At 38.5% G+C, this 20,937-nt stretch overlaps 1 protein-coding gene across 3 annotated transcripts in view; it reads right to left on the bottom strand.

The window, feature by feature from the left end:
- Window positions 1–16,891: 16,891 nt before the first annotated feature.
- UBR1 (ubiquitin protein ligase E3 component n-recognin 1) overlaps window positions 16,892–20,937 on the bottom strand; it is a 166,595-nt gene continuing 162,549 nt past the window's right edge. For all 3 annotated transcript variants that reach the window (XR_011529200.1, XM_070582691.1, XM_070582701.1), the window contains one exon: window positions 16,892–19,531. Coding sequence is in view for 2 of the 3 variants with exons in the window: in XM_070582691.1 (XP_070438792.1) it covers window positions 19,390–19,531 (142 nt within the window). In the remaining variant the exon portion in view is untranslated. The remainder of the gene's footprint in view (window positions 19,532–20,937) is intronic.

Below are 20,937 nucleotides of genomic sequence, written 5' to 3'. Positions count from 1 at the left end.
AACTATACCATTAAACGTTAACAGTTAGCTTTTTGCAAGTTTTATCCTATTAGAACAATGACTTCTATACCTATTTGCTCAGACTTTTAGGTTTCCTCTTTGTTGCAAGGTCATGTATTAACATAGCATCATTGTATACTCAAAATTTTCAAATAAAGTGGTGAGGTGATGGGATTCTTTGTGTGTGCCCGCAACGGTCTGGGAAAAGTTCAGCGACTTTCAGTTTGGTTCAGCGATTAGCGACTCCAAACACTGGTCCGCTTTCTGTGATTTTCAGGCTCTAACGCTAGGAAGACCAACTGGCTGGCAATGCTAATAGCGCACCCTAGTGATCACAGTGTTCTACTGCCTGCTGTGTCAAAACAAAACTCCCAATGGTCTCTTCTATTTTGTTTTGTTAATCAAAGGAGACCATCCAGTGACTAGGGGTTTTTAGAGACCTGATGATGATGATGACAAAGATTATCTTTAAAAATATCTTTCTGGTGGTGTTATTTGGGCATTGTATGTTCTACAAAATGAAATCTATTTGCAGATGGCAAATAAAATTTCCAGAAATTTATTGGGTATCTATATCAAGGTACTGTACAATATCCTATGAAGGATTAAAGAAATGTAACATGTAGTTCCTATATAGGCTACTTTGAATTATAGTTCTTTGTGCATATGTCTTATTTCTTTTTCTAAGCTATAGAGGGATCATTTCTTATACTGTGTAGTTTCCATACTTTCTTCACTCTGTAAATGTTTATTAAATATGCTCAGTATTTTAAAGTAAATGAATGCAAAAAGTTAAATAATAATAAGTACAAAAATAAAAGTGCCCCGGTACTTTGTATTAACTTCCAAACAAATGCTAAAGACACCTCTGGGTTTGCCTTTCTCTGCATCTTCTGTATTAAGATGATTATATATTGCATTTTGATTTTCTTTAATTCTTACCCAGAAACATAACAAAGGGTGATTATTAAAAAGCAAATTGGGGCCTGCCCAGTGGTGTACTGGTTAAGTTCCCAGGGTTCGCAGGTTCAGATCCTGGGCGCAGACCTACACACCACTCATTAGGTCATGGTCACATACAAAATAGAGGAAGGTTGGCACATATGTTAGCTCAGTGACAATCTTCCTCAAGCAAAAAGAGGAAGATTGGCAACAGATATTAGCTCAGGGCCAATCTTTCTCACCAAAAACAAAAACAAAACAATAGAAACTTTAAAGATCTTTTCATGGCATGAAACACCATAAAATTAAAATGACTAAGATAAAATATTTAGAATGCATGTCACAGATAAAAAGCCAATATCTTGAATATATTAAAAATTCTTAAAAATCAAGGGGGAAAAAAGAACAAAAACCCAATAGAACAATGGGCAAAAAACAACAGACCCACCACATGGCTAAAATTAAAAAGACTGACAACATCAATGTTTGTGAAGATGTGGAGCAACCAGAACTCTCACCCATTGTTGGTTGGAATGTAAAATGGTATATCTACGTTGAAAAAAAAGGTCTGGAAGTTTCTTTAAAAATGAACCTATATTTATCCTATTATTCAGCAGTTTGACTTCCAGATATTCACCCAAGAGAAATGAAACTATATGTTGACAAAAAGACTAATGCAAGAATGTTCAGAGCAGCTTTATTTATAATAGCCCACAATAGGAAACAGCCCAGGTGTCCGTCAATCAGAGAATGGATAACAAGTTGTACCATATTCATAAATGGAATACTGCTCAACTAAAGGATGGAACTGATACATGCAACACCATGGATGAATCTCAGAAACAATATGCTGACTGTGAAAGAAACCTTACACAAAAAAGTTCATGTGATTCCATTTATATAATGAAGTCTCACAGAAAAGAGTTTACACTGTATTATTCCATTTATATAAAGCTCCATAACAAGACACACTATGTGGAAAATATTACAACATTTGTTGCCTCTGAGGAGATGGGGAATGGGATTAGCAGGTAAGGGGATGAAGGGTGTTGATAATATTTTATCTCTTGTAGGGGTTTGAGTTACGTGGATGCATGCATTAGTCAAAACTCAGTGAATGTACACTTAAGATTTGTGCATTTCATTGTACGTAAATTTTACATCCAAAGAAAAAACGTGTAAACAAATATTGAACTCTAGTTAATCATATGCATGCTGAAGTACATAAGGAAATATGTATTGATGTCTGCAATTTACTTTGAAATTCATCCAAGAAATAAGTTGCATTGATGGATGAATAGAGGGATGGATAGATGGATAAACATGTGATTAAGTAAGAACAGTAAATTATTATTGGTAGAATTTAAGTGGTGGAATGTGGATGATTGCTGTGAAGTTCTTTCAACTTTGCTATATGTTTGAAAATATTCACAACAGAATATTTGGGGGGAAAAATTTCACAACCATGTTAGTGAGTCATCTTGGGAATGGTTCCTCTGATAGACTTCTACATAGGATCCAGTGGGCATGTAAATTTAGCGATTGTTCAATTCTACCTAGGCCTGAGGGGAATGTATTAGTTTTCTATGCTGATATAACAAATTACCACAAATGGAGTGGCTTAACACAACACAAATTTATTACCTTAGAGTTCTTTAGGTCAGAAGTCTGACTTGGGTCTCACTGGGCTAAAAATCAAGGTGTCAGCAAGCCTACGTTCCTTTTCTGAGGCTCAAGGGGAGAACTGGATCCCTTGCTTTTTCCAGCTTCTAGAGGCTGCCCACATTCCTTGGTTCTTGGCCCCCTTCCTCCATCTTCAAAATCAGCAGCACTGGGGCCAGCCTGGTGGCGCAGCGGTTTAAGTTCGCATGTTCCACTCAGGTGGCCTGGGGTTCGCCAGTTTGGATCCCAGGTGCAGACATGGCACCGCTTGGCAAGCCCTGCTGTGGTAGGCGTCCCACCTATAAAGTAGAGGAAGATGGGCATGGATGTTAGCTCAGGGCCAGTTTTCCTCAGTGAAAAGAGGAAGATTGGCAGCAGTTAGCTCAGGGCTAATCTTCCTAAAAAAAAAAAAAGCAGCAGCACCAGTGGGCCAAGTCCTCAAGGCGCATTCCTCTGACCCACTCTTCTGCCTCTCTCTTCCACTTTTTTTTTTTTTTGAGGAAGATTAGCCCTGAGCTAACTACTGCCAATCCTCCTCTTTTCACTGAGGAAGACTGGCCCTGAGCTAACATCCATGCCCATCTTCCTCTACTTTATACGTGGGATGCCTACCACAGCATGGCTTTTGCCAAGCGGTGCCATGTCCGCACCGGGATCCGGGCCAGCCAACCCCCGGGCCACCAAGAAGCAGAACGTGTGCACTTAACCACTGCACCACCCAGCCGGCCCCTCTCTTCCACTTTTGAGAACTCACGTGATTATGCTGGATCCACCTGGATAATCCAGGATAATCTCCCTATCTCAAGGTCCACACCCTTAATCACGTCTGTGAAGTCCTTTTTGCCGTGTAAGGTAACATGTTTGTATATTCCAGGATAGCACATGGGCGTCTTGTGGAGGGAAGGGGAAATTATTCTGCCTACCACAGGGAGAGTTAAGCAAAACTTCCTGGAAAAAGTAACACTTGAGTTCACTCTCAAATTTTCTTACAACTTTTAATTTTTGTTCATTATATATTCATTTATATATTCCTCCTTTTGTCATTTCTGCATCAATTATTTAAATTTATGTTAGAAGTTAGGAATTCCTTCAAGAAATTCCTGTAAATCCCTATGGTTTGTGTCATTTTTGCTACGAATTATAACCAAAAATTAAAAAAATTCAAATCAGAGGGCCAGCCCCGTAGTGTAGTGGTTAAGTTTGGCACACTCCACTCTGGTGGCCTGGGTTTGTGCATTCAGATCCTGGGCATGGACCTAAACCACTCGTCAGGCATGCTGCGGGGGGACCCACATATAAAGTGGAGGAAGATTGGCACAGATGTTAGCTCAGGGCTAATCTTCCTCAAGCAAAAAAAAAAAATCAAATTAGTCTTATTTTGATGCTCCTCCAATTATTGCTTGGACCTCATACCATTTTATACATTGGACAGTAATTGTGTTGGCCTTTTTCAAATTATAAAGCCCCACTCTGCAGGAGTAAATTTATTAACCTTTACACACTGCCTAGCCCAGAGTCATGCAAACACAATAATGAGAAAATGACAAGAACCCAGGAATAAACAAGTATAGGGATGCCTCTCACCTTTAAACTAAACCAACTCACCCAAGTGTTAGGCCCTCATATACCATAAAACAGCTGCAAACCATATAAGCTGCTGTTCGACAAATGGCTATAGTATCTCTCTCTCTTTTGTCATTTGCTCCTGGCCCTAATTAAAATCAATGGCTTGATGGATGAAATCCACAAGGAAGAGCACACAGAGCAAAAGGCAAGAGGGCAAGATTGGGACCTGGAGAAAAGCCAACATTTAAAGGGAAGATGGTGGGACAGGATTCAGGAGAGGCCATTGGATGGGGGATTTGATCCGTATGAAAGAATTCCTGCCTGAGCTCAAGGCTCAGCTCTTCAGGTCCCTCCCTGCGCTGTGTTGACTTCTACCTAAGGCTCCTCCTGAAAGGACTTTAGAACAGTTTGGTTTATTCTCAGCTGCCCCTTGCCTATTCTTTCCCGACAGGAAAAAGCCTAGCCCACTCTGACTAAAAATATCAGCAGGAGGATTTGGCAGACCATCTTCTTTTTTTCTGATTTTACTTGTTTGTTTGTGTGCTTGTTCGTTTAATAGAAAATACATTCACATGGTCCAACATTCAAAAGGTACTGAAAAGGTAAATTGTGAAGAGTAAGCCTCCTTCCCATGCATGTCTCCCAGCCACTCAGTTCCCCTATTCCTATTACTGGTTTCCTGCGTAGCTTTTTTTTTTTTTCCTTGAGGAAGCTTAGCCCTGAGCTAACATCTGCTGTCAATCCTCTTTTTGCTGAGGAAGACTGGCCCTGAGCTAACATCTGTGCCCATCTTCTTCTACTTTAAATGTGGGACACCTGCCACAGCATTGCTTGACAAGTGGTACGTAGGTCAGCACTCAGGATCCAAACCAGCAAATCCCAGGCCGCCAAAGTGGAACATGTGAACTTAACCGCTGCGCCACTGCGCTGGCCCCTCTTGTGTAGCTTTCTTACACATGTGCAAACTAACACAGCTATAGATTCTTTTTGTCTGCACAAATAGCAAGCAGTATTTATGCACTATTCTACAACTTTCTGATTTCATTAATATTTTCTTAGAGTTTCTTCAGTATTAGTACATAAAGATCTGCCTCATTCTTTTTAATGATTGTATAATATTCACTTGGAAATAAGGTTTTTAGAAAATAGACTTTATTTTTTGGAATAGTTTTAGATTTACAGAAAGTTGAGAAAGTAGTACAGAGTTCCCCTGTTTCCTCTCATCCAGTTTCCCCTAGTATTAACAGCTGTGGGGAACTGGAATTGGCCACCCCAAAATGTGTCTCTCTGGCATGAGGATTATTTTGGGCTGGTTACTTTAAAAAACCGTAGACATGGGAGAAGCTCTGAAAAGTAGAAGTTACCCTTTGTTAGAGATATTTACATTTGTAAGGAAAATCTCCATCTATAAACGTGTCTCCCCCTCTGTACCACGAAGAAGAGGGGAGGCCCTTATCTCTAAAAACTCTTATCATGTGAAAGGCAAGGACTTAAATCTGCATAACAACCTTACTGTACTGTTTACTGTGCTTTTCTGGTAATCTCCCATAACTGACTCCCCCCACCCCCAACATCCTCTTTTGTAGCTGAAGATGGTATTTAAGATGAGAACCTTTGCCATTTTGGCGAGTTGCTCAGTTTTCCTGGGTCTCTCCCATGCATACATGCTATAAAGCTTTGTTTAATTTTCTCCTGTTATTCTGTCTCATGTGAATTTAATTCATAGCCCAACCAGAAGGACCTGGAGTGGGTAGAGGAAATGTCTTCCTCCCCTACACAGCTTATGTTTGAAATGTCACATTTGTTATAATTAATAAAATAATACTGATACATCATTATTAACTAAAGTCTATGATTGATTCAGATTGCCTTAGTTTTTACCTAATGTCTTTTTCTGCTCTAGGTTCCCACCCAGGATACCACATTACATTTGCATGTCATGTTTCCGTAGAGTTCCCTTGGCTATGACAGCCTTGTTTTTGATGACTTTGACAGTTTTGAGGAGTACTGGTCTTTTATAGGATGCCCCTCTATGGGAATTTGTCTAATGTTTTTCTTATTATCAGACTGGGGTTAAGGGTTTGGGGGAGGAAAAGCAGATAAAGTGCTGTTTTCATCACATCATATCAAAGATACACACTATGACATGATTTATCACTATTGATATTGACCTTGATCACCTTGCCAAGGGAGGGTTTGTCAGTTTTCTCCACTGTAAAGTTACTCTTTCCCCACCCTCTTTCATACTGTATTCTTTGGAAGGAAGTCACGATCTGCGGCCCATACTTAAGGAGTAGAGATGAAATGGGAAATTTTAAGTAGTTGTTGAAATTATTTTTACAAATTGGCTAAAAGTCAGAGTGTAGCTGGTTGCAAAGGAAGGTAAGGAAACTCCAGAAAAATAACTTAGAGTCATGCTTTAGAGGCTCTTGTGTTTCATGAGTCACTGAAGGCTTTTGATCAAGGTTGCTACTGAGGAGCCACTGTATCAGTCAGAGATATTACCAGATTTGTGCCTCAGGAAGCTTGAATTTTTGTCAACACACAACATTAATTCAAGAAAGTAAGAAACTAGAGACAAGAAGACCAGCAAGGAGGCTACAGCAACTGTTCTGGTGAAGGTGTAAGAAGGGCGTGAAATGGGGCAGAGATAACCCAGTGCAGGGTACATTCTGAAGAAACAACTGATGAGACCCAGCAAGTTTGACAGGTGATTTACTACGGGAGGAAGAGTCAAAGATAATTTAGATGTCAAAACTGCACGACTTGGAGAACGGTGGCACCTTTAACAGAAATAGAAGACGGGAAGAAGAACCGGTTTGGGGCGGAGGATGAGTTTGATTTTAGACTCTGTGCGCCTGAAGGTCCAGCAGCACTGCCAGGTAAAAAGGAAATGCAGGCCTGAGGTCAAGACTGGACACGTAGATGTGAAAATTTTTCACCTAGAGATGACATCAAAGTTGTGGGAAACTCTAAGAAGTGGGGCATCCACTGAGGAGTTGAGATGAGGGGAGGGCTCAGGGCAAAAGGAAGGAAGACCAAGAACAAAGGAGGCAGAGTCCCTCCTCATCCTCGGAGGATTTGCTCCAAGTCTCCCAGGAGACGCCTGAAGCCGTGGGTAGTACTCAGCCCTATAGACATACTATGGTTTTTCCTATACGTACATACCTGTGATATAGTTTAGTTTATAAATTAGGCACAATAAGAGATTAACAACAATAACTAATAATAAAATAGACAATTATAACAATATACTGTAATAAAAGCTATGTGAATGAGGTCTCTCTCTCTCAAAATATCTTTTTGTACAAATTTAATGCCTTTTCTATCTTAACTAAGCACATGTCACAAATTCCGACCTTAACTTTTGCAGTTTGAAGTGCAAAAGCAAAACCAGCACAAGTTTCTTTTTCATTCTTCACTGTTTCACAGATAGAAAATTCGTTCTTACTATCGATCTTAGCAACCTCAGTATACAATTTTTTTTCTTTCCTTATTAAGTCGAGAACTTTCACCTTTTCGCTTAAATGAAGCACTTTACAGCTTCCCTTTGGCACATCTGAATTGCCAGCATCACTACTCTTGCACTTTTGGGTCATTATTAAGTAAAATAAGGGTTACTTGAATACAAGCACTGCCATACCACAATAGTTGATCTGAAAACTGAGGCAGCTACTAAGTGACTAAGGGACGGGAGGTGTACACAGCGTGGACACCCTAGACAAAGGGATGATTCACGTCCCAGGTGGGACAGAGCAGGACAGCATGAGATTTCACCATGCTACTCAGAATTTAAAACTACAAATTGTTTACTTCTGGAATTTTCCATTTAATATTTTTGGACCACAGTTGATCATGGGTAACTGAAACCATGGAAAGTGAAACCTCGGATACGGAGGGACTACTGTAGTAGAGAGAGGCAGCTCTCGAGCTGTGGAGGCTTTGGGTAAATATCACAGCTAAATGAGTTACGTTCTCCAAAAGTCACTTGTTTTTGTCTTTTTGCATAATTCAATTCAAATTTTCTGCTTTTGTCACCTGCTCTCCTGCTTATAATGTCTTTGTTGTTGTTGTTTTTCCTAAATTGGTATGATATTATTTTACTATCAGCCAGAGATAATTTACTTTATTCAGCTCATCTCTATTGCTTATCAAGGACCACATCAACTATTACTACAACTTACTTACCCAGTTCTGGAAGCTGGCATAAACAACCTGTGACCTACCCTGATTGGGGCATGTTTATAAGAAAATAAGATCCAGTAACTGATTTTGCATTCATTGAATTGCATTATTTTCTTTTATATTTTACACTGAATCCAATTGTTTCATTTGTTTCAAGTCCTTTTTGTTAACAGTTTGATAACATTTGTTGAAATGTTCTTTTTAGTGGCTTCTGGAGATGAATTTCCCGTAAAAGAAATGTCTATTCTTAAAATGGTTTGAAATATGTGCATATTTTTATTGATTGGTTTACTAAAATGACACTTGATGTGGACTAAGTGGAGACAAACACATTTTATCTTTTAAAAATCAATTCTTCTCCATTCTAACTGCCACTTTCCTAGCTTAGGTCACCACTTCTTATCTACATTACTTCAGGAGCTTTCTAACTGGTCTTTCTAACTGGTCTTTCCTCTAGTCTTCCCAGCGTCTTTATTTTTCCACACTGTAGCCAGAGAGCTCTTTCTAAGTGCAAGTTTGACCACATTATTCATCTACAAAAAATATTAGTGGTTCTGCATTGCCCTTAGCATCACTTACAAAGCTCTTTATGATCATTTTCCCCTCTTGCCATTAAGCCATCATACTCCATACTCCAGCCCTTTCAGTAAGAGAAGAAAAGAAATAAGGTATAAATACTGGAAAGGAAGAGAAGAAATACATTTATTATCTACATAGTAAATCTCAAAAGCATCTAAAGAAAAAGTATTAAAATTAATGAGACAGTGAGCTACCATTACATATCCACTAGAATGGGTATAATTAAGAAGACAAACAATACCAAATGTTGACAACAATATGGAGCAAGGGGAACTTTGGAAAAACATTTGACAATTTCTTAAAAAGTTAAACATGACTCAGCACTTCAAATATCTATATGTATATATAGATATTACTATATATATCTATATATACCTACATATATATACATACACATACATATATATACACATACATATAGTCTCCAAGAGAAATGAATGCATTTGTCTAGAATAAAACTCGTATAAGAATGTTAACAGTCCTACTCATAATAGCCTCAAATTAGAAACAACCCAGATGTCTATCAACAGGAGAAGGGATAAATTTTTGCGTATTCATGTAATTGAATACTACTTAGCAATAAAAGGGAATAACTACTGGTGCACACAACATGGGTAGATCTCACAGGCAAAAGAAGGTGGACACAAAGAGTACAGACAGTATGATACTATGCATGGACATATGGGTCTGTGTACAAAGGGTGAAGATTTTTGCGTTAGATGTTAATGTCCACCAGAGAACATCTATTACAGAAGGAGCACTAAACAAGCAAGTAATCAAAATGACTCAGACGTTAGTTGCCCTTTGGCAACTGACACAGTAGGCACACAAATGGAGAGATGGAGGTTAAGCATGAACCCAACAGCATGGACTTCCACTTACTAAGACTAAGAGCTATTGCCACCTTTGAAAGTCCATCCCGTCAGCAACAGAGTCCAATGCTCTATTGATATGGCACTGTTCTTCAAGGAGATCAGCTTAGTGGCAAGTTGACTATGCTGGGATGCTTCTATCCTAGAAGAGTCAATGCTTCATTCTCACATGATTACACACCCATTCTCGGTATAAGTTTGCCTTTCCTGCCCACAGAGGTTCAGGTAGCACCACTATCTGGGGGCTTTTAGAGTACCTGTTCCACTAGCATGGAATTCCATACAACATAGCATGCAATCAGGGAATATACTTCACGGCTAAGGAAGTGCAGGAGTGGGCCAATGACCGTGTAGTACTCTGGTCGTATTTCATTCTGCATCACTCAGGAGCAGCCGGGCCAATAGAATGTTGGGACGGCCTGTAGAAGGTGCAGTTTAAGTGTCAGCTTAGAGGGAATGCTCTGGGAGGGTGGGGTGCCATCCTCCAGGATGCGTTCTACGCACTGAATCAGAAACCTTTCTATGGTGCTATATTTCCAATAGGAAGAATACATGGGGTTCAGGAACCAAGCAGTGGCTTCACTCAACATCATTCCCAATGACTCCCTGGGAGACTCTGTTTCCTGTCCCTGCAACTCTGGGCTCTTCAGGGTTAGAGGTCTTGGCTCCTAAAGTGGCTCACTCTTGCCAGGGGACACACTGGGCTACAAAATATGGCTGCATCCTGGGCCTTTTGGACTACATGTAACTAGGCAATAGCAAGCAAGGAGTCACCATGTTGGCAGGGATAACTAACATAGATCAGCAGGAAAAGGTAAGGGCTGCTGTTAGGTAAAGAGAGCAGAGAGGAACATGTATGCAATTTAGATGATCTACGTGGGCACTTCTTGGCAGTCCTTTGCCCAGTTGTGACCGAATGGATTAGTGCAGCAACTTAAACCTTTCATGCTCCCAAATCTGTCTCAGGACCTGCTTACTGAAGGACCCAACTAACACACTGATTATTTACGTCTACTATATCATTACTAATTTTTTGTCCACTTTATCTGTCTAGATTTAGGAGATGGCTGTTAAAGTCTCCTTTATTAATGTGTCTACGTATCCTTTTATATCCTGTAGTTTTGATTTATGAAAGTTGCTGCTCAAATACAAGATGTCCTCAGCTTGCACGGTTCCTACATGCAAGATTTTCAGTTACCATGTTTTTTTTTTTTTTAATTTTTATTTATTTATTTATTTATTTATTTATTTATTTATTTATTTATTTTTTTGAGGAAGCTCAGCCCTGAGCTAACATCTGCTGCCAATCCTCCTTCATTTGCTGAGGAAGACTGGCCCTGAGCTAACATCCGTGTCCATCTTCGTCCACTTTATATGTGGGACGCCTACCACAGCATGGCTTGCCAAGCGGTGCCATGTCCACACTGGGGATCTGAACCAGTGAACCCCGGGCCACGGAAGCAGAATGTGCGCACTTAACCACTGTGCCACCGGGCCAGCCCCAGTTACCATGTTTTAGTTAAATTAATATGAATGCCTCAATGATATGGTTCAAATTTCACTTACGATGGTATATTAACTGTGAGTAATTGCATAAAGTGCAAACTTTGAAGCTAGCTCTTCAGTCCACAAATCACTAAATAACAGACGCATGTCATGATCAGGGACCAATTATGTCACTTCTTTCAAAGTTTGTTTTTGCTTGTACACTGCACATCTGTTACTCAGTTCAGTAACAGAGAGCAAAGCCTGTAGCTGTGTTGTCTCCTTGTCTCCCAGTGATAAACCCATATGACATTTTACAAAAATGGATAATCAAAATAGGGAATTGACCAACAAAGATAAAAGTGCAGCAAAGAAACTAAGTGATAATGCTGGAAGGGAAACTGAGGCCAAATACAAATGTTATAGAAATTATATAGGAGCTATAGAAGATACAGTTAACTGTGGAATTGTCGACACTGCTGCTGTTTGAGAGGCTGCAGATATGCAGTCAGAGGAACTTAGTGAAGGAAAACGTTGAAATAAATAAGTGCTTATGATGAATGTCCCAGAAGAAATGACACTGGCAAAAAACTTCACATTAAAGAAATCTTGGAAGTATTTCACAACATTGAAAACACAAAGGATGAAATGTTGGAAGCTGATCCAAACTTAGAAATATGACAATTTGTCAAGGCTTAGAAAAGATGCTCATTCTGTGTCATAAGTTATACAAAGAGAGGGCAAGCACTCCTGACTTTTTTTCATGATGTTTTTAAAAAACAAAAGACTTTAATTTTCAATGTTTCTAACGTTATAAATTACACTGTACTAAATAAATTAGTTTTGCTATTTTCATTTCCCTATATATTTATAACTGACAGTAAGAGTTTGCTTTGACTAAAAATTTAAAGGTCATGGAACAATGGTAATCTTTCCCACTTATTATTAGGAAAGCTTTATTATTATTATTAAGAAAGCTTTATGTGGTTTCAGCTTGTGTGGCTATATTTGTAGTAACTGACTGTGGTACAAAGTGAGGACCGCCTGGATTTGGTTCCAGTTTCTCCACATTCTTGCCAACACGTTGTTGTCAGTCTTTTTGATAACAGCCATCCTAGTGGGTGTGAGGTGGCACCCTGTTGCGGTTTTGATTTGCATTTCCCTAATGACTAAGATGTTGTGCACCTTCTCATGTACTTATTGGCAATTTGCACATCTTCTTTGGAGAAATATCTATCCAAATCTTTTGCCTATTTTGGTTTGTCTCTTTATTTTTCACCTGAATCTATTTGTTAACTCATCTGACTTTTTTTTTAAATAGATGGGTTAAGCCATTTACACTTATTGATTGGTTTGAATTTTGTTATATTGTTTCACTGTGTAGTCTATTTTCTTTGCCTACCCCTCCCCCCTCCTTTGGCATTGTATCATGGTTTTAGTTGTAAATTTTTCATATCTTTATGTAATACTTTTGGGACTCTCTGTCTTTAAATACTTATCTGTTGCTTCCCTAATATACAAGCAATTTTGCAACTACTTCTTACTGGCCCCTTCTTTCTCGCTATCTAGCCACTAGTTTTATCCTAGTGTCAATTTGCATAACGTTTTTACTTCTTGATTTGTCAGCTTCAAGTGACATCTTTTTATTTGTAGCTAATACCATTCAGACAATCAGTGAGCTTATTTGACTTTCTACCTACTCATCCCTTTCCTCCTAGTTTTTGGTTAGTTGTATTAGTTTTACATCATCAGAGCATCTAATTTTGTCTCCCTTATCCACCCCCATCTTTAATCTTAATTCTTACAGTTAAACATATGCAACACTCAACCCCCAGATCGTATGCCAAAGCTTCTATAACCATTGTGTGACTGTCTAAAAACTGTTCTCTGGTAAATTCCTCAATCGAGGCTCAAGGGGAAAAATATTTCCTGAGTATTAACATGCTTTCAACTATCTGTGTGGACTTTACACCTGGACAGTTTGACTGGATATAACAATCCTTGAAAATCCTTTTATTATCTTTAAAATGTTGCTCCCAAGAAGTCTCATGCTGATCTAACTTTATAAATGACTTGGATTTTTGGCCTGGATGTCCAATTGCTTTTGTCCCTCTTGTTTTTAAGATCCAGCATCTTTACTAGGAGACGCCTTGGTGTTGAATCTTCTGGGTTGAATTTTACAGTGTTCCCTTTCAATGTGTATATTCAACTTCTTTTTTTTCAGAAAGTTTTATTGAATTAGCTTTCCATTTGTGTTCTGTTCCATTGGTTTGCTTTTCTTTCAGTGACTCCAGTTAATATATATTGAATCTTCTTTACCTATCTTTTTTCACTTTATCTCAAATCCTTTTTATCTTTGATTTTTCTTCTTTCCATCTTTTTTTTTCTACTGTGCTTTCCATAATTGCCTTTTCACTTTTGTCTTCCTTCTAATTTACCATTTCTAAAAATTTCCCCTAATTTTACTTGAGCTTCACATTCTCCTGTTCTTGCCATATAATTTTTGAGATCTTTCATTACATTTCTGAGTTGTGTTCTTCTGTCAAAGTTTTATCATTTTCTTTTCCTTTTTTCTGCTTGAGGAAGATTTGCCCTGAGCTAACATCTGTGTGAATCTTCCACGAATTTAGTATGTGGGTCACTGCCTCAGCATGTCTACCTCTGAGTGCTATAGGTCCATGCCCAGGAACTGAACCTGGGCTGCCAAAGCAGAGTGTGCCAAACTTAACCAGTAGACCAGGGGGCCAACCCCATTTTCTTAATTTCTTCTAACTCATTTTGAAATAGTAGGTTACAGTTTTCATCTGCTTTGGGGCCACAGTTTTCTACTGTGTTCTCATCAGTTGCAACTTTTCTAATTTTTGCTTTTGTGTATGTGTGTGTGTCTGTAAGGAAGCTTGGCCCTGAGCTAACATCTATGCCTATCTTCCTCTATTTCATGTGGGACGCCACCACAGAGTGGCTTGACGAGTGGTGCTAGGTCCATGCCCAGGCTCTGTACCTGCGAATCCAAGGCCGCTGAAGTGGAGCATGTGAACTTAACGATTATGCCACCAGGCCGGCCCCTTCTTTTGTTGTAATAACTTTGTTTGGGGCTAGGTTATTGCATTACAGTTTCCTAGGAAAACAAAATCAGTAGGAGATTATCTATTTATCTATCTATACTTCCACTGCAAAGTCCTGTTATAAATATAGTATACAGATGTTCAATAAAAGTAAATATATATTGAAGAGATTTATTATAGGCATTGGTTCACATGGTTACAATGGAGGCCGAAAAGTCCCAAAATCTGCAGTCTGCAACTGGGAGAATGAAGAAAGTTGATGGTATAATTCAGTCTGAGTCCAAAGGCCTGAGAACCAGGAGCTCCAAAGTCTGACAGCAGAAGATGGACATCCCAGCTCAAGAAGTGAGAGGGAAATCATCCTTCCTCCACCTTTTTGTTCCATTCAGTCCCCCAAAGGATTGGATGATGCCCACCCCCATTGGTGAGGATGGACCTCTTTGCTTAGTCTACTGAATCAAATTCTAATCTCTTCCAGAAACACCCTCACAGACATATCCAGAAATTATGTTTTACCAGCTATCTGGGCATCCCTTAGGCCAGTCAAGCTGATACATAAAATTAACCATCACAGTTAAATATTTTTTTAAATAAGATGGGATTTCTGGACCATTAGGGGGAGGTACTTGTTAGATGGGCAGAGAAGCGCCAAGAAAACTTCCTTAGCTTCACAGCTCCAGGGTTCCCTCCTCTGTTGTTAATGTCAAGTACTTAAACAGTACTCTCTTGTACTTACGTCTTTAAATGCTACATTTGCTAATGTATTATTTCATATATCACACATGCACATAGTCTGAACTTTCTTATATCCACAGTATCGCTCCTATTCTCAATCTGGTTTGTTCTTAGCAGTTTTCCACTGGGTGAGGCTCTTTTTTAATGAAGGTAATATTTAATCGTTATTTATAAGAATGCAGAGGACTGAGACTGCCCCACATTGTTTGCTTCTCTCCAGACTGAGCAGTTTTTCACCCACCCTCAGTTTAAAGCATGTGAAGACCTGTTAGCTTTGCTGGTAGTTCTCAGTCCCGATTGTCCAGGTTTCCTATTGAGTGGGCTTCTCCCCATTTGGGGGTTGTTGGCAATTTTTCAGTTCTGCAACTCTTACTCAGAATCCCCTTTCACTTTCCAGCACTTCCACTTCACAAGTCCTGCTGCCATTGGTGTTTTGGGCATATCTGCCCATAACTGGGAGTTAATGGAGATTCCGTGTTATCTGGTTTTGCTGAATTTTGGGTTTTTCTTTTGTTATCCTGGTTAGTGTATATGGTTTTCAGGAAGAGTTTTGGGGAGATTCAGAAACTACACTGTAGACATGATCATACCACCTAACTCTGGATATCTTTTAACTTTATTAGTGGTGCCCTTTGTTGTATAGAAGTTTTGCATTTTAATGCAAATTGCAAACAACTTGCTTGGCCGCATGATTTGTTTATCCTAGAAGCCCAGCTACTTTAGTACAAGCAGGGAGACTACTTAGTGACCGCTCCTTGCCAATTACAAGAACTTTGTATTCTCATCTCCCAGCCCCCAAAATCCTTCTGTCATTGGCTTCAGTGTTAGCCTCCTAGAATATTCTAGAGTCTTAAAACTAAAGCAATGGTTTTTGTTTGTTTGTTTGTTTGTTTTAAACTCAAGTTACCCTTTCCTTAAATGAAAGCTTACACAGAAGGTCAAAATGAGATATCACAACTATCCAAGTTTAGCACTTTTCTCCTCTCTGGTCGACTTTCCTCCCAGAAGCTCTTTGGCACTTAGTCTGAAATCACCAAGGTAAAAAGAAAGCAAGCTCTAAATTCTAAGTGTAGAGTCATGGTTTAGAAACAAATCACACTGATTATCTTAATCTCTCAGGAGATTCTGATTCAGGATCTAGGGTGAAAATCAGAAATTGGTATTTTGTTAACACTCGCTAGGCGATTCTAAGGCATACGCAAGTTTGAGAACCACTGCACTAGATTTATGCTGTCCGTTACAGTAGCTACTACCCACACACAAGAATTTAATTAATAAAATTAAATAAAACTAAAACTTCAGATCCTCAGTTGTATTAGCCACATTTCCACTGTTCACTAGCTGGATGGGGACAGTGACTATCATACTGGAGTGTAAACACAGAACATTTCTATCACTGTAGAGTTCTTCCGGACGCTGTGGCTCTAGATACTGGTCTCCATGATAGGGTGTGCATACCCAAAGGGATGCATAGATTCACTTGGGAGATATTGAAATAGAAGTAATCTATTTTGCAACAGATTTTTTAAATCATTATTTTTGGGCAATGTATTATAATGTACTTAATGCATTAGTACAGTATTGCATGAACACAAAATAATTATATATATATATAATATGCATGCTTAAAAATTATTTACTGATTGAGTGTATGGTCAGAAAGTTTGGAGCCCATTACACTAAATACCTATGTCTTTTAAAGAATTTGTCTGGGCTGACAAAGATAACTTTTAGTTAGAGCTCCTTTCTAGGTACCGATTTTTATACTTCAAATCCAAATCCCCAAAAATGAGAAATCCCTTTCTTTTTAAATGTACACATATAAGATATTTTATTTCAAAAAGCACAAGAACATTATACAAGTTTTAAATTTACATTTTGCAATAAAAGATATCAATATATGCATTATTTGTATAACTTCATCATGGATGGAATTTGAATCAGTGGTATAAACATGTTGCAGTCACTAAATATAGATCATCATCACAGTGAACCAAAATGCATAGTTGTTATGAACTGACAAATGACCACTAAGGGGTGAACTCACAGTCCATACACCAACATAATAAATTAATTATACAGATACATGTTTTTCTTCACTGTATCATTAAAATTCCTGCCAGCCCCTCACCAAACATTAGAAAAACAGTCTCGGAGCCATCCCGTTGAACCAGTTCCTCCACATACTACATTAAAGAAAATAAAGTGACTTTTTGCTTATTTGTAAGTAAACTTCATAAGCATAATTCAACTGTTTGCAATGACGGAGGCAAACAACTAGGATCTTTGATATAATCAGAAAACCCTTGGGCTGGGGACAGTGCTGAGACATACGTTCGCCTACAGCGCAGAGATCTGATCAATCTCAGCAAGTGGAACTCAAGCTGAAGTGGGTTCTTTGGCAGTAAAGGTCTGACTGGTCATCGCAGGACAGTCCCTGGGGCAGCTTGAGAGCTTAACCCCAGGATTTATGAAGTGAATATAAAAAGACTAGAAATAAAAAGTCAGTTTATCTTTGCTACACTGGAGCCAGTCAATTAGGGCAGAAGTCAGTGTCTTCTGTCGCCTGTTCTGGCTCAGACTTTCCAGTCAGACAACCCATCCAACAAAATTATATAAGAAATAAAGGGAAATATTCTAATCATTTAATCATGCTGGCAAATTTCACAAACCGAATACTGAATTTTCTGATCCTCAACCATCAATTGTTAGAAATTGTTCACTGGAGTTGTGTCTATTTCTTGATACCTTCTGAATAATAATTATTCAAGTAGAATATCATGATTGTGATTCTGATGCCTGTTCCTGCCAATCCCTTACTGCAAAATCCACCTTTTCTTTACTTTACATAAAAATACCAAAAAATCTAACCCAAAATGTGCATAATCAATCACTCTGCAAATAAATTTTTATTCACTTGCCTTTGCTGAGCAAAAAGAAGGTAGGAAAATGTTTACACACATATATGGCAGTAGTCACCAAAGGCAAAATAAGGTGGTATTTGAATGTATCTTTCAAACTCCTAACATTACCCCAGAGAAAAGAGAAGCTAAAATGGAAGATTTCAATTTATCTTCTGCCTGCTGTTTTATATCACAAGTTCTTGATATAAAAAGTTAAAGCCAAAAACCAAGAAGTCTATGCACAGATTTGGGAGAGCTCTATTACTAACAAACAGGATGGCTCAACCACAGTGTGTCATAACAGGCACAGACTATTGGTCACATGACTCTTTTGGTTGTTTGTACTAGTCATAAAACCAGGGTTTATGAAAAGGTGCACACAGATAACAAATGAAAGATTTGTCTTTTACAAAGAAGAGAAGGTTCCAGGATTGGCTTAAATCTGATTGTTCTAATTTACAGCTTCCGTGCTCCATTCATTAGGGGGATTTTCTTATCCTCATTCGACAGTTTACATCAGAACCACTTCAAGTTTCTCAAAGTCAAGGAGGATGGTGCCACAATCAACAGATAAGTAAACTCACTTTAGAAATTTGCCTTTGGAAAGGAGAAAGTATAATTTCAAAGTTCAACAAAACTATTAGTGGTCAGAGGTGAGAATTACAGGCTCTTTGTCCCATCAGGGGTGAATAATGAATACATTATCCTAACTCTTCTTGAGGTCTACAGTGGGAAAAATACTTTTCCACACTGCCATAAATTTTGCTTTCGAAATGCCAGCTCTGTCCATATAGAGATTTAGTTTAATTTCTAGCTGAAACAGTAAGTGGCACATTAGGGCTATTTCCTTAAAAGAGAAACAATAAAAGATTCACTTTTTTGAAGACTTTCTCAATCGAAGTATGCTGCATGGTTTCTGCAATTCCTCTTTAGCTGCAAGGAAGACTATCACAGATTATTAGAATCTTGTCAGGGATCCTAAACTTGGAGGGGGCGGGGGTTGGGCACCAAATACAAAATTGTAGAAGTGTTAACCAACATATAAAATGTTCACAACTGCTTGATGTGACTTCATTTACCAGGTGGATGAAATGAAATGAAACAGGACTATGAAGGGAAATGTGTTTACTGGAAATATTAGCAGAATGAGACATGTAGGGTCAAGAAGCACTTCTTCAGTGTTTTGAAACAGAACACAGATTAACCTATGTCCTTTTTGTCCTTTAAGCATATGTTCAATATTTGAAAGCAATACTCCATTAAGGAATATTTTATTGATGTATGTGAATCTGGACACGGAGCAAAAGACCTTCCAACCCTTCCCCGGCCCTCAGAAAGGTCTCCATAATTTTGAATCAGTCTTCATTAGTGATTGTCCCGAGGCAGAGCTGGAGCTCATAGTAACTGCCAGTTGAATCCAAATAACATCTGATTAGTTTCCTGGCTCCTAGCAATCTCTTCTACGATGCAGTGTTGTTGCCACACCAAATGGAGCTTCCGATACCGCTCACGAGATAAGTGAAGGGGGTTGCCCCTCCTTCGGGGGAGGAAAAAACAACATGTAAGTTTGAATCAAATAACTGCTACATCTTTATTGCCTAAATTAGTCTGAACTCTTAAGATATTCTTGGAGCTGGGGGAAATCACCAGGACAGGGTTTTAAAAGGGATGTTTTCCTCTCACCATTGATCACTATGAACTTGATGGGTTACTTAGCTAAGGAAACAGAAATTTACTCCCTGATTATTCAGAAAACAGGTCAAGGATTCTGTGGGCATTATGGAACCCCACTTAAATGGCTAGCAAGGTTTCTAACTTGAAGCAGCTCTATTCTTTTTGGGGTGGTTAGCCTGAGTGGGGCTCTAGTGGCTTTTTGGCCTCATATAGTTTATCCAGCTTTGATTTCCAATCTTTGCACAGTAGACGTTAGGTCTGAGGTGTAACACTAAGCCCTCAAATTATATTCTGCTCCTCAGAATATTTGGTTATAGTTGTCCTTATGAAGCAACAAAGCTGGTGATTAGCAAATATTTAAATAAAATTACTACTTCACATCAATTTTAAGATTGCACAATTTGTAACACTGTTTAACAGCTAATCTAAAATGACTGATGGTTGGCTGTTGCCAATAATGGGGAACTGTGAGATATTCATCATACCTGAGGCATCCAAGTGTCTCAGCTGGTTGGGTATTTTCAAATTGCCTAATTAATTTAAAAATTCTGCTCCTTTGTGCGCCTTTCTGGAACAACTCAGATCTTTATCCTCAGTCATTAACTACTTTCACCACTCTGCTTTTTCCTCCCTTAATCCAAAGACTATCTCTATACAGGTCAAATGCTGTCACAATATAAACAAATCTCTGTGTGATCAAAGGTTCCAAGTCCCATCTAGGAAGCCTATTCATTGCAAGCAATATTTCAAAAGAACAAAATTTCAGTTAAACAAAAAGAGACAGTTTATGGTAAGAGTATCTAATCTTTATCTGTTCGTACTTTTAGGACACTGTGGCCTTATTTCCTCTTTCACTTAAGCCATCAGTAATACTCCAATTCTTAACATCAGGGAATGATAGAGAAAAGCTCAGGATTCTAAATATTTTGCCAATGCTTGGAAGCAAAGAAAGGCTGATATAGCTGGCTAATAAAAAGTTTCAACTATTGCAATGGAAACAATGAACATCCATTTTAAATCAAACTCCCTCACTGGACACTACAGATTTCTTTCTTTTGTGTATCAGTGCCAATTAAACCTTCTAAGTAATTCTGAAGAAAGGGTGACTAAAAATAATAGGAGCATTTAAGCATTAGAATGGCTGGTATCTTTAAAAATTTTGGAGAAGTATTACTCCCAAATTTTGGAGAAGCATAAAGTTGTTGAAAATGATATGTTACATTTAAGACGGCATCATATTTAATATTTTTAACTTGCTATTTAAAAATA

This window comes from Equus przewalskii, chromosome 1 (genome assembly GCF_037783145.1).
Source record: "Equus przewalskii isolate Varuska chromosome 1, EquPr2, whole genome shotgun sequence".
NCBI classification, from domain to species: Eukaryota; Metazoa; Chordata; class Mammalia; order Perissodactyla; family Equidae; genus Equus; species Equus przewalskii.
Note: the sequence above shows the minus strand (reverse complement) of the source record. Positions and strands in the feature narration are given on the sequence as shown.